Raw genomic sequence first — 14,521 nt, forward strand, 5'->3', positions numbered from 1 at the left:
AAGGTCCAACTGGAATTAATGTTAATTTTTAACTATTATAAGTAGATGCCACAAATCTGGTTAAAAAAAGTAGCAGTAGGGACTTAATTTTTCAGATTCTTTATGATCAGTTTGCTGTAACTGTTCCAGTTGGAATAAAAATAATTGTCCTCAAAACTGAATACTTACTCATACATGTTAAAGTTTTTGTGAAGTTTGAAGATAAAGGTTATATATATATTTTTTCATTATGAGATATTAAAAAAATCTATTCTGTGGTATTTGTATGAGAATTAGAAATTAGTATCTTGGGGTCGGAGTGGTAGCACAAGTGGTAGCACAAGGCATTTGCCTTGCAAGTGCTAACCTAGGACAGATTGTGGTTCGATTCCCTGGTGTCCCATATAGTCCCCCAAGCAAGAGCGATTTCTGAGGGCAGAGCCAGGAGTAACCCCTGAGCACGCCCAGATGTGCTCCAAAAATCAAAAAAAGAAAAAGAAATTAAAATCTTAACATTACCTATCTTTTTTTTTTTTTTTTTTTTTTTGGTTTTGGGGCCACATCCAGGGCACTCAGGGTTACTCCTAGCTCTGCATTCAGAAATCCCTCCTGGCAGGCACTGGGAACCAAATGGAATTCCAGGAATAGAACCTAGGTTTGTCCTGCATTCAATGCAAATGCCCTACTGCTGTGCCATCACTCTGGCCCCAGTATCACCTTTCTTAAGTATAAAACATAACAAAACATAATTGCTACAGAATTTTAGTCAACCTCTGAAGTGTTATGTGTGTAGTAGAATGGGGGCGGGCAGTTAGAAGAGGGGAGCAAGGAAGAATTTAAATAGGTATTACTTATATATTTCTGAATGTTATATGCAGCACTGCAGATTAATATTCACTATCTTTGTTTCATTTTTAAATATAAATTTCTGTCTTGAACTTGAACATAACTTTATGTTATATATATATTTTTTGGTTTTTAGGGCCACACCCATTTGATGCTCAGGGGTTACTCCTGGCTAAGCACTCAGAAATTGCCCCTGGCTTGGGGGGATCATATGGGACGCCTGGGGATAGAACCACTATCGCGATCTTTTCTTGGCTAGCGTTTACAAGGCAGACACCTTACCTCTAGCACCACCTCACTGGCCCCCTTATATATTATTTTAAACATGTTGTATTCTTCATTGGAGCCCCTGCTATGTTTGTTTGTAATCAACCCTGCAAATAAATTTTTTATAATAAGAATTTAAATTTATTTGCAATCGAGTTATGGTTTTTATGGAACATTATCTACATTTGAAAATTAATGCTGCCTATACAATTAAAGTTTAAAGGGGCTGGAGAGATGGTGTAGCAGTGGTGCATTTGCCTTGCATGAGGCCACCTGGGAAGAACCAGGTTTGATTCCCAGCATCCCATATGGTTCCCCAACCTGCCAGGGGCGATTTCTGAGTGCAGAGGCATGAGGGCATGAGTAACCTCTAAGCACTGCAGGTTGTGGCTCAGAAACCAATCAATCAATCAATCAATCAGTAAAGTTTAAAAAAAATTAAAGTTTAAAAACTCTTCATGTTCCTTACTGTAGTATAACAAAAATGTTTTTAGAAAGATTTTTATAAAAACTCAAGATAATCATATGATTGTTTTGTGCTATTTAGAAATGGATAAATGGAATATTTATTTTATATATCATATTCTAGAATGATGCATTTCATTAAATGGTGATCTCTGAAACTAATATTTATATCACTGTAGTCTTCTCCTCCTGATGTATGTTCTCTTTCTTTATTTTCTTTGTGTAACATATATAAGGATTCATTATTGTATCTTGCTGCTAACCTCTCTGCTTTCTGCCTTATCATCTTGGACTATAACTTAGTTTCCTGCAGTATTATTGATAGTTCACCAAGATCATTTTATTGAAATTTAAAAGAATAGGCTACATTTAAAGGAATTGGACATGACTTTCAATAAATATTTTATAATTATCATCATATAATCCAACATAGTTTATTGCAATATGCCCCTCACTCATTCCTCTTGCTCATTAATTTCCAGGCTCTCGTTATATTGTACTTTGTTAGAAGGATCTGTTGAATGATGCTTGTAAACTTAAATTTTATTAGGAGTACGAGTATGTTAGTACATGCTCAAGTTCTACTTTCCTATGTTACTTGTGCCAGCAATTTTAATTTTATGCTATAAATTGTTAGACCAGTGTCAGTTCATAAAAACTTTTGTTTGTCCATGATTATATTCTTGTCATTTAACAGACGCATTACTTTACAACAATCAGTGTATAGACATATTCTTGTCTGCACATGTAAAAAGGTTGAAAACTGCTGACAGGAACATGTATAGTTCTGTCTCCCATTTACCCTGATCCTCTTAGACATATAGTTCTTTATTTTTGACAAACTTAATTTTGATTTATGTCATATAAATATTGGTTAAGTTTAAGCTATACAGCATGTTGATTTGACACACATGTATTGCAAAACTAATTACCACCATAAGTCTAGTTAGCAATAACATTTCACATAATTATCTTTTTCTTTTCCTTTCTGGAGCTGGAGGCATAGTATGAGTTTTTATGTGTGTGTGTGTGTGTGTGTGTGTGTATAGTGTGTGTGTGTGTGTGTGTGTGTGTGTGTGTGTGTGTGTGTGTGTGTGTGTGTGTGCTTAGAGCTTACTCCTGGCTATTCACTTAGGAAGAACTCCTGATGATGCTTATGGGACAGTATAGGATACTGGGAATGTTACCTGAGTTCAGAAACCAATAACCAAACAACAATGGGACTAAATTCTGATTTCAAAAGATTTGAGGAGAAGCATGAGCAGCAGAGGACAAAACAAAATAGTTCAAGGGGAAAGGAATGCCATACCCTGAGAGCACAAATACCACTCTGGAGATGTTTAGGGGAACATATAGGGTGCCCAAGTCATGAACCTGGATCTACTGCATACATAGCAAACAACCTACCTTCTGCACTATCTCTTCAGTACATTTGTCCTATTTAGATTCTAAAGAGATAGGGAAGCTCCCTCTATCACTTTTTAGGGTAATTAAGTTTAGAATATGTTCTTTTCAAATGATAATGTTCTACTGAACTACTCTCCTAGACAGCATTGTAATCAAGTTTTAGAACCTCCTTGTCAATTTAGGTGACACATAAAATCAACTTTAATATAATTTTTCCGTTATTTTAATTTAACTATCTAAGAATGAAACTTCTACACTTCTTTTGGAATTGATTTCTCTATAGGAATACTCTTAATCTGGCTTAGGTAATTTCCTCTTGGACAATGAAAATCTAAATTACTTGCATTATATCCAGTTCATAAATATCTGTAGTCACACTTAAATTATCAGTGTGAATTTGGAATTAAAGGGGCATCAATTATATTTTCTCTTACTTCTATCATTATTTTTTACTGGATTCCTTTTTTTTGTTGAAAATACGTTTTTACTCTGAAAACGAACTTGAACAACTAGTTTGAAGTAATTGTCATTTGATAAATGTTTGGGATCATTGTATTATGTGAATTTGAACACAGTTTGATATTTTGTCCCTCAGAAAAATAATGTAGACTGTGAAGAAACTGATGAGAAATGTGACTTTCTTAAATATCAAAAAAGTTTAAATGTTGAGAGTCATTTTGAATTCATTTATTTAAATATTTCTTATGTCTTTTAGGCATCCTTTGTGCACAATTTCACTTTAAGGCCACATTTTTATATCTGTGTCTTCCAAAATTGTGATTATTGTTACTGTAACATTATGCCTCCATAGTCAAAAGGATGACCAATATATTATTTATGTTGTTCTATTCATTACAACTTTCACCCTGTAATTTCAGACATGTGTTTCCTGCTTTGCTTTTTGACAATAAAATGTAATTTTATTTGACATTTCCTTAATGTTCTAATATTGTCATCATTTATATTTAATTAAATACTAAGTCATCATTTATATCAGAAGCATTGTTTGTCGAGAGATTCTTTTTGAAATGATTAATCTAAGAAGAGTATTGGCAGCTGATGTATTTTTTTATTTAAGAGGAGTAGGGGCCAAAACAACCATTCAATGTGTTTTTCTGACCATGTGCAAGGCAAGTGCCTTAAGCCCTGCACTCTCTGGCCCAGCAGATGTATTTTTAGAGAAAGTAGGTGATAGGCTCTATTTCACTAGGTTCCCAATGTTATTTTTGCTGCCAAAGAGCTTAAACTAGATTTTTCAAAGCAGCTTTTAAAACTTGCATTCACATCCGTGTTGGCATATGTGTAGAGGAATAGAGAACACACACATATTTAACAAAATTATGTCATGGGTTCTGCTGAATTCTAAAATTGGATATACTTCCTCTTTGGCAGAATTTTAGTAATGAAGTAATTTTAAAAGACAGCCAATAAGTAGAATTCAGCCTACTTACATATATCTAAGTGTCCCTATCTATAACTAAGAAGTGTTTTCAAATTACTAGACTGGAAAATAATGTATAGTCTGTATAATAAGAACTATATTTGATACATTTTTATTTCTTGAGTTTTAATAGAACATCTCTACCTTTTATTTGTTATTATTGTTGTGCTCCAGAAAAGCAATGTTTTTAATTATTATCTTTGAACACTATACTTACAACACATAAATACATATAATCAATATAATTTGTTAACAATTTTAACAAAAATAATGATAAAATCTGGGGCCAGAGCGATGACTCAAGCAGTAGGGCATTTGCCTTGCAAGGGCTAACCTAGGACAGATCCCCTGGTGTCACATATGGACTCTCGAGCCAGGAGTAATTTCTGAGTCAGAGCCAGGAGTAACACCTGAGTGTCACCACCTGTGACACAAAAACAAAAAAAAAAATAAAATAAAAAATAATGATAAAAATAGATTACGTGTGTAGCATTTTTCTTTCATTGTGTGGTAATTCAAGATCTAGCCAAAAGTTTAAATGTCCACTTTTAATATCTTAATTAGTTGTTTTTGCTTTTCCTATTGAGATACTGAGGTATCACATTCATAAATCTATCAAGGGTGGCATTTGCTCCTGTGTCCTGAGTCATATCCAGTGATGTGCTGAGAATCTATCCTAGGGACTCATATATGAAAACTATACACTTTACCCTAATGACATGTGACGCCCTGATCTCTATCTTTTATAGATAAAGTATTTACATTTTTATTTTATTTATATAAAGCTTTATTTATATATATTCTATATTTACATAAAGTATATAAATATCGAAATAGATAGATGGATAGTTAGATGATAGATAAAGGTAAATCCTATAGGCTTTACTGTGAACTGCATTAATAATGTCTGACATGATTACCTGACTTAAAAACTAAACATCATCTTCCACGTTTTCTCTGGGTTAGAGTTACTAGAGTGACTTAACTTGTTGCTTTTGGTTCACTTAGGGTTACATTTACTCAAGGACGTGTTCTGTTAACTGTGTCATCAGTCTATAAGTTGTTCATTAGCTAGTCTTGCAAATCTGTGCTGTCAGCAGTAGAACAATTTACTTTCTGAATCTCTAAACCTTGATAGTTTTAGTATTATCAAGGTATGATGGCCAGAGGAGTTCTTAGTGCAATATGCATGCCTTAACAGCATGAGAGTACAGGTGTGATCTTTGCTGCTGCCCCTGTCTGCTAAATCTTATTCTTCATAATCAGCTGTTCAGGTCCGATGATACTGCAACTGTATGTGCAATTCCCAACAAACCACTGCCAATCATGCAGAACATGACTGTAGGACAACCAAAAAGATTGCCATTGAGCACAGCATGTAAAAGCATGTGTGAGTGCCAAGGCGTTTGACAAGCTCTAAAAACTTGAGTGTTCATGTGACTACTGGAGAGCATATATGAAGAGCAACAATAAATATCTATGCAGTACTTGGCAAAAAACATGGCAACAACAGAAACAACAAATGGAGGGGGAGGCCGAAATTTCTGTAAAATATTATAGCTACTCGCAAAATATGTGATTTGAAGGAAAGTCTAAAGCTCCAAGGCTTTGTTAGTGAACAGCTTTGGGATAAATACAAATTTAAATTTCTACATCCCAGTGCATCACTAAGTAAAGGGGAAAAGGAATATAGAGGGAAACTTATTAAAGAAACATGAACATATTTGAAAATAATACATAGGATTATTTAATAAAATTTATACTTGTCCTTAGGTTGTATTATTTAGTGAGATGATTTGAAATACGATAGAATTCTCAAATTAGTGAAGATGTGTCTTTAAATAATAAATTGTATATAACTTTGTACTAGATTTTTCTGATGGCAGTATCTCATTATCATTTGTATCAGAAGCCTCGCCACTACCCTTGTCTCCTTTTAGCCCTTTTACTTGTCATGTTCAACAAACATCAAATCATGGAAAATGTTTTCCCTAGAGATACTTCAAATCTGTTGTCTATTATTACACTTTTAAAACAACAAGCTTGTTTTTTTTTTCTTCAAAGTAACTGATTTTCTTTATTCATACTTAAAGTTTTTCTAGATTTTTCTTTTAATTAGATGAGAATTGGGTAAACAACATTAATATGAGAACATAAAATCTAAGTACTAGTATGGGGTTTTACTTTTCTTTTTAAATCACAATGAATATGTGGAGGCAAGATTTCTTTCTCTGGCCTCTGAAGATTGGGACCAGAAGGAAGATTTTATTTTCTGCAATACAGAGACGCTGTAATAGTCTACTTTTTTTTTTTTCCAGTAAAATATGTCAAGCAGGGTTTCTCAGCATTTTACCAAGCATATATTCTCTTTTGATCTGTGACTCTTCTGTTCTGGTTTTTCAACCTAGAATCATCCCTCTTTAAATAATTTTTTTTACCATGTGCTCACTTTAGGATATCTTGGGTAAGGGCGTGCAAAAGAGCACATATGAAGCTTGATAAAGGAACACAGATTTAAAGAAATTAATAACAATATGTTATGAACAGGTCATCGAGGGCATGAAGCAAGGAGCTATGGATAATTCATTAATCTTCCAGGAAACTATTTTGTTCCCTTTCCTCAAATAAATCACACAGTTTATTCTATTTAATCAATCTTGTCTTTCAATAAATGTAGCTTTATTTTATATATTATATTTCACTAATGACTGCTCTTTTTTGTTTGTTTTTGTGGGGGGGGCATTCCTCACTCTATTTAGGACAGATTCCTGGTTCTGTTCTCAGGAATCACTCCTGTTTAGCTCAGGTCCAATGGGATGCTAGGGTTCGATCCTGGATATATCACATGTAAAGAAAAGACCATATCTGCTGTACTGTCATCCCAACCCCCACTGGCTGCTTTTAATTAAGTGACACACTGTAACTAAATAACAATGTCAGTGGCCACTGACTCTCGAATTCATGCATTTATTTAAGATTTCTATAAAGACATCCTCTGAGTCTGCTTGGGGAAGCATGGGGTACCAGAGATCAAAATTCCACCTCCTATATGTGAACTATTCTCAGCTTTTAAGCTAGCTCTCTATGGCTGTTCTTTACATTTTAAAGTCATGACTCCTTGAAGGTGAACATTTTGAACATTGCCTTAACTCTTTGAAATTGTTTAAGAATGAGTAAATTATACCAGTTTTCCCTTCAGCTGACTGCTTTTCCCTTTACATATTGTCTGTATTTCTTTCTTATCATTTTGAAGTGCTTCATTTCAAGTACATTCATTTCTTGAGAGCATCCCACCAAAACCATAGAATTTTCTTTGTCAGTCTCTAATATCTGACATTGGAGCCCATGAGAAATCATTAATTCATATTTTGTTATCAGCTTTAACTTCCATCTATGCCTTACTGAACCCTAGACTAGTAGTTATGATACAGTTTTCCTCAAGTTCAAGAAGGACTACAGAGATTTTGAATTTAGCATTATCTTTAAGCATTCTTGGTAATAACCAACAAAAGAAATGAAAACAAACCAAAAACACATAATAAGTGATACTCTGCTCTTTGTTAAAACATGTTGACTTATAAATACATTTGCCAAAATGATTTTGCACAGCCATTTCATAGTAATCAATGTATTTTTATCCTAATGTTACATACATTGGACTGTTCACTGTCTTCCTGCATTTAGTTTTCAACATTTCCTCTGATTAATGTTTTTCTTTCCAATGTACAGTTATCCATTGTTAACTAAATAACTGAACTATCTAAAAAGAGAAAACACCAATTTTAGCTAAGTATATATTTGACATAAGTTGCTGATTAAAATACTTAGCAGGGTAATTAAAAGTAATTTGTATAGTTAACTATAAAATATTGTAACTCTTACATTTTGTTTCTTTACACAAAAAAATTCATCATATTGAAGTGCAATTTGTCACTGTGTTTTACACATACAAACGTGATTAGATGTTAAATGAAAGAAAGCATCCATAAAAGAAGTGGTTTTTAATTTAAAAAATGTTCATGTCCGTAATTTTTAATTATTCTTATGAAAATAAAAAAAAAGATGCATGAAAAATGTAGGCCTCATCTACTAATTGATTGAGCAGCTCTCTGGTGTGTGGTTCTAAATCTTATTTTTGACCATTCACATTCAGGTTAAAGTTATTTCTATTTACACATATTTTGACAAATTGACTAATGAGTTTAATCAACCAAATTGCCCTCTTCATCAAAGAAATGCTTTGACTCAAATTAGCTTATTAGGTTTTTTGTTGTTATTAATTGTATTCCTTTTTTTCTTTAATTTAGAAACTTACATGTTTTTAAATAACTCTTTTGAATTTAACTTGTCAAGTCAACAAAAGATACTTAGATACTTCACTATTTGGATGTAGATCAGCTGTGAGTTTTTTAATTGTTTATGCCTAAGTTAGGAAACAATTTTTCTCTTTTAAAAAGTTTGAGATTATCCTGTGATGTATTATGAGAAATTCAAATTTCAATGGTATTATGAAGTTGAGAACAAATCATCTATAATTTCATTTTATTGACTAAAATAATAAAACTCAATTTATAAATTAAAGCATTTTATTGTTTAATAATTATATAATTTCAATATCAAACTTTTACGAAGAAATTTATTTTTGTGAATAAGTTTGATATAAATTATTTTATATACAGCTATCTAATTTCTGAATAGTAATGATTTTTTACTTTATAAATGATGAAATTGCACACTTCTGTAATTCATTTTTTATTGTGAGAATACTTTTTAAATGACAGTCATGATCACACATAAAAAGTGCTATATCCAATCCTTAATTAAATTAAATTTCTGTGATATTTCTATGATAATTTTGTGGCTGTACTAGATTACTCTGTGTGTATAAATATGTAAGAAAGAGAAGTTACAATGGTGAGTGAACTAGAATGAGTTTAGTGTTCATTGCAGTATAAGAACATTTACATGGTCAGCCCAGAAAATATGCATGGGAATATATAGTACATTTAAAATAGTCTAGATATGCATGAGAAATAATGTTTTTTTTTAACAATTTTGCTAAAATAATTATGATTTCAGAAATTAAGCTATTATTTTCTGTTCATTTTAAGTAAAAATGTAAAGTAAATTAAAGTAATTTTTTTCTTATTTTTCTTATTTTTTCATTGTGAGATACACCCAAGAGAGCTCAGGGTATACTTTCTGCTGCAGTTCTTGGGATGCCTCTATCAGTGCTTTAGGGTAACTGCCTGGTATCAAAACTGGACCTTCAGATACAATGCATACACTCTAGACATTAAAGCATCCTCTGGTTTCCTCTCTCTTTAAAAAAAAAAATAACTTTTTTTGTAGAAGATCAATGATGGTTCAGGAGTGTATGGGTAATGCCCATTCTTCTGAGGCCTGAGCCAAGTCATTATGCCAATGTTCAGGGTGTAAGGCTTAACTGCATTACAAAATTTGTTTGTGTATGTAATATTTTCCATTTTAATGTGCCTATGCAAAAGAAGAACGATACCACAAGGTATGATTGGTGCCTCTGGGGGCCGAGGGAACAAGTCCAACAATGCCCTTAACTTGGTTCTAACATGAATTCTAAAGTGAAAGACTCTTCTACCAGAATTCCTTATTGAACAGATCACAAAAGCAAAAAACAGTGGACAAAATTTTCACTGTATAAGAGGACATTCAATAAGAGTTATAGCTCTCCTGGCTTGGGTAGCCATATGGGACGCCGGGGGATTGAACCAAGGTCTGTCCTAAGCTAGCCCACACAAGGCAGACAGACATCTTATTGCTTGCATCACAGCTCTGGCCACTCATATGTTTTATTTTTAATCTGTGTGCACTTTAATAATTTAACTCATAAATACATATATAGCTTTAACCTATGATGTTCAAAAATTAATTTCATGTAAAAATTCTGTTTTTTCATACTAAACTATTTAAAGTTTATTTATATATGTTCAAAAGAAGGGTTATTGAATTTTGAATGTTCACCTTTTGACTTCTTACAGTAATATACTAAATATCTTTATAATCATAGGAGTGGAGAGACAGAGAGATATTATAGCAAGTGCTGGTCTTGCATGTAACCAATCAGATTTCAATCCATGGAATCACATGTTCTCTGAACCCAGCCAGGAATAATTTCTGAATGCAGAGCCAAGAGGAATTACTCCTAAATATTGCCAGGCATGGCCCTCAAACAAAATAAACACAAACAACATAAAAACTAAAAAAACCCTAAATCAATAAAACAATCTTAAGTGTGGAAACTTGGACTTGATAAATAATAATAATTTTCTATACAATGTAACTATGTGTTCATAAAATTATAAACTCAAAATCAAACAAAAACATGTTCATCCACATACACAAAGATTAATACCTGTAATTAATACATATATATATATTTTGCATCATAGTACGTTAGAGCTTTAACTATATATTTTAAACAAGCATCTCAAAATTAAAAATTATGAATATACATTAAATAAATTATATTTACTGCATAAGAAAATTTATCATTATATTGTCTATTTCTATCAGCATTTAAAACTGTTCAAAATATCTAGTTATAACCTGTTGTGTGTTTGTGTGTGTGTTTTGTAGATCCTACCTGGCAGTACATAGGGCTTAGTTGTGATTCTATATGCAGAAATCACTCAGCAGTCTTGGAACTTTATGGGTGTCTGGAATTATCTTCAGGCACGCAAGGCAAACATTCTACTACTATACTATCATTCGCACCCTATATCCAGTTTTGAAGAAAAAATACTGCTTGTATAATTGTACTATTTTAAAAATTCTTTCAAGGGAGATGCACACCAGTTAGTGCCCATTGTCTGCTTTATGCTCAATATGCAGAATTTTTTTTTCTTCAGATTTTGGGTCATACTCGGCACTCTGTCAGAGGTGACTCCTGACTTCGAGCTTAGAAGTGATTTCTAGAATACTCAAAGGACACTGTGGGAGCTGGGGATCAAACCCGGGTTGGCAGCTTGAAAGGCGAAAGCCCTACTCAAAGTCCTATCACTTTGGCCCCACATAGGCAGAATTCTGACCATAAAGTGCCAGGATCAATCTTGAGACTCTAATGTGAATATGTGTTTGCAGTCCAGCTCCTTCAAGTTTTTTGCATTTACTTATTGTTTGTCAAGCTACATGTTTTAAATATGGTTCTCCTTTGATCCTTCAATAGCATTAATAAAAATAGTAGGATCTTAACTATCTATTAGATGATTTTGTGTTTTCTAATTTTTGTATTCTTTACAGAATATTTTATAAAATAATAAAACACAAGCGCTCTCTTTTTGTGACTCAGGAAAAGAGACATTAAAACATTACCAGGGATCAGAACTATAGTACTGAGGGTACAGTGCTAATCTTGCACATGACTGACTGAGGTTTGATCCCCAGCACTCCATTTGATCCCCAGGGTTTATTCCTGAGCACAGGGACAGGAGTAAGGACTGAGATTAAAGGGTGTGTCCTCTAAGCAAAATAAAATTAAAAACACTACTAGTGTTTGAAAATCAGCATAAGACTAATCAAATGGTGTTTTAGATGCACATAAAATATATTATTTCAAATGAAGTATGTAATGTAGAAGTAATCATGTATTCATATTTCATTAAATTATTAAATTGAAAGATTTCACATTTTATATAACTTATTATATATACTCTCTCCATCCTCTTTATCTCTCTTAGTAAAATAATATTTAAAGATACATTCTTTGTTTTTATGTACATATATCCACCCAACTATATTTTTGCTACTGGTTTTCATTAAATACACCCTCATATATACTTACATACACAATACACACTTGTATAATACATACTGGACTGACAATTATTAATCCATATTCATATATATATATTGAGATTTTATACAAAATACCTATTTTTCTAAAAAAATAAAAGTTAAAAATTCCTAGTTTACGAGCATATATGCTTTACGGAGATATTTTAAGAGCAATTTTTATTAGATAAACATCTTTAAAATGTTAATGAGCGAGAACAAATATATATTGAGTTATAATTATTAATTGCAACTACTTTATTCCACATTTTTACTCTACTCTATATCATTGAAAAGGAACCATCTAATTTTTCTTCTCCCTCCACACAGCTTTCAGCCGTGCCCCTATTCCAATGGCTGTGGTCCGAAGAGAGCTCTCTTGTGAGAGTTACCCTATAGAACTACGCTGCCCAGGAACAGATGTGATCATGATTGAAAGTGCCAACTATGGGAGGACTGATGACAAAATTTGCGACTCAGATCCTGCTCAGATGGAGAATATCCGATGCTATCTACCAGATGCCTATAAGATTATGTCTCAAAGGTATGATAAATTTAATATAACTTCCTCTGTGTTTCTAAAATGAAGTATCAATGTGTATTTGTATGATATGTTAAGCAGTGGTAATAGCATAGAATTATATGGTAGGTATAACCATATGTAATTAATACATTCATATATAATATAAATTATAAATATATAACTATATTATATACAATATATTAAATATATATTTATTTATATATTTCAAATTGCATTTGAAAATAGCTACATATATTAGAAGTTTAAGTTCCATAGGCATCTCTCTGGTTTACAGACTGAATTGATGACAGAAAACTAAATTTAGTTTTATGAACAGAATTTTATTTCTCCAAAAATTACCAAACTATATTTGACTAAAATTATTTTCAGTAGCTTACGGAAAAATCAAAATATAATTATTTTAATAGCCTTTCATCATATATAATAAGAAATTATTGACAACTTACAATTACTTCAATGACTAAATGACAGGAGACTTACTAATGAAAAGTATCATTTCACATTTTCTTTTTACAAAAATAAGCTTTAAATTAAAATGATATAATGAATTTTAATTTTATTAGTACACCAATGCAGACATTTATTTATTTTTATTTTAAGGGTATCTTTATAAATAAAATCATGACCTTCAACTTTCATCTTTTTATACTAAAGTCTTCATTATTATACCTTTTGTCTCTTTGTTACTAAAAATTCCGTTACATAAGATTCCATGAAGTTACTAAATAAACAGAGGCAGTGGAGCCAGAGCAATAGCACAGTGGATAGGGCATTTGTCTTGCACAGGGCCAACCCAGGTTCAATCACTGGCATCCCATCTGTTTCCCTAAACCTGCCAGGAGTAATTTCAGAGTTCAGAGACATAAGTAATCCCGGAGTGCCACTAATTATGGCCTATACCCCCACTCACAAAGAAAGAGAGAAGTATTTATTTTTATAAATTACTATTGATTAGGTTATTTATAAAATTATAGCCAACTTTATATAGTGAAGACATCTGAGTCACAGTTGAAGATAAATTGTCTTTTTGGGCAGTTGTGTGGAATTTTTATTTAAATGTCTCTACTAGTATTGTGAACATTGTTGATAAATAAAATTTTAAAATGAAGGATTTTATAACATACACATTTGACCCTGAGATCTTCTTATGTAAATTTCTCCATATATTTAACACACTTCCAAGTTTGAGAAAGTGTTTTGATGTTCTACACAACAAAAGTATAATGATGCAATTTCATTAATTTCATAAAGGTAATAGTGTTCTTTCAGGATCGACTTTTTTATGAGTAGCATAAAATGAGTACTGTTACCATATTTTACCATATTATTGTTATGTTTCTCTAACCACTAAATATTATTTTTCTTTAGAATTTACACAGGCAGGGTGTTTCGAAGAAAATATTTTTACTTTTCAGTAATTAGATTTCAGTTAAAATACAAAGGTATTAATATTACTAGTTCTTTGTTTTTTAATAAATTATTTAAATATTTCATTAATATTATTAACAACTCACCAAGTAATGCCTAATCATAAAATTGTTTATGGGGAAGGGGAGAAGTTACAATGAATTCTCTGGGGTCTTGCATTATAAAGGATATGCTCATAGAACACCTAATTATAAAAATACAATTGCTCAAACACTGTCAATAAATCATTTGTATAAACCTTGTTGGTGGTTTTTCCAACAAAAAATTGTCATTTTGCTAAATTAACTTTTGTGAGTTCTCCATCGTAACAAGTATGTTTCTTGCATTTCATCTGT

At 32.0% G+C, this 14,521-nt stretch overlaps 1 protein-coding gene across 1 annotated transcript in view; it reads left to right on the forward strand.

Moving 5' to 3' along the window:
- Positions 1-14,521, forward strand: part of ADGRL3 (adhesion G protein-coupled receptor L3) — a 558,496-nt gene that overhangs the window by 79,599 nt on the left and 464,376 nt on the right. The window contains exon 3 of the mRNA XM_049790056.1: positions 12,545-12,758. Coding sequence (XP_049646013.1) covers positions 12,545-12,758 — 214 coding nt within the window. The remainder of the gene's footprint in view (positions 1-12,544; positions 12,759-14,521) is intronic.

Source organism: Suncus etruscus, chromosome 16 (genome assembly GCF_024139225.1).
Source record: "Suncus etruscus isolate mSunEtr1 chromosome 16, mSunEtr1.pri.cur, whole genome shotgun sequence".
In the NCBI taxonomy this organism is placed as follows: domain Eukaryota; kingdom Metazoa; phylum Chordata; class Mammalia; order Eulipotyphla; family Soricidae; genus Suncus; species Suncus etruscus.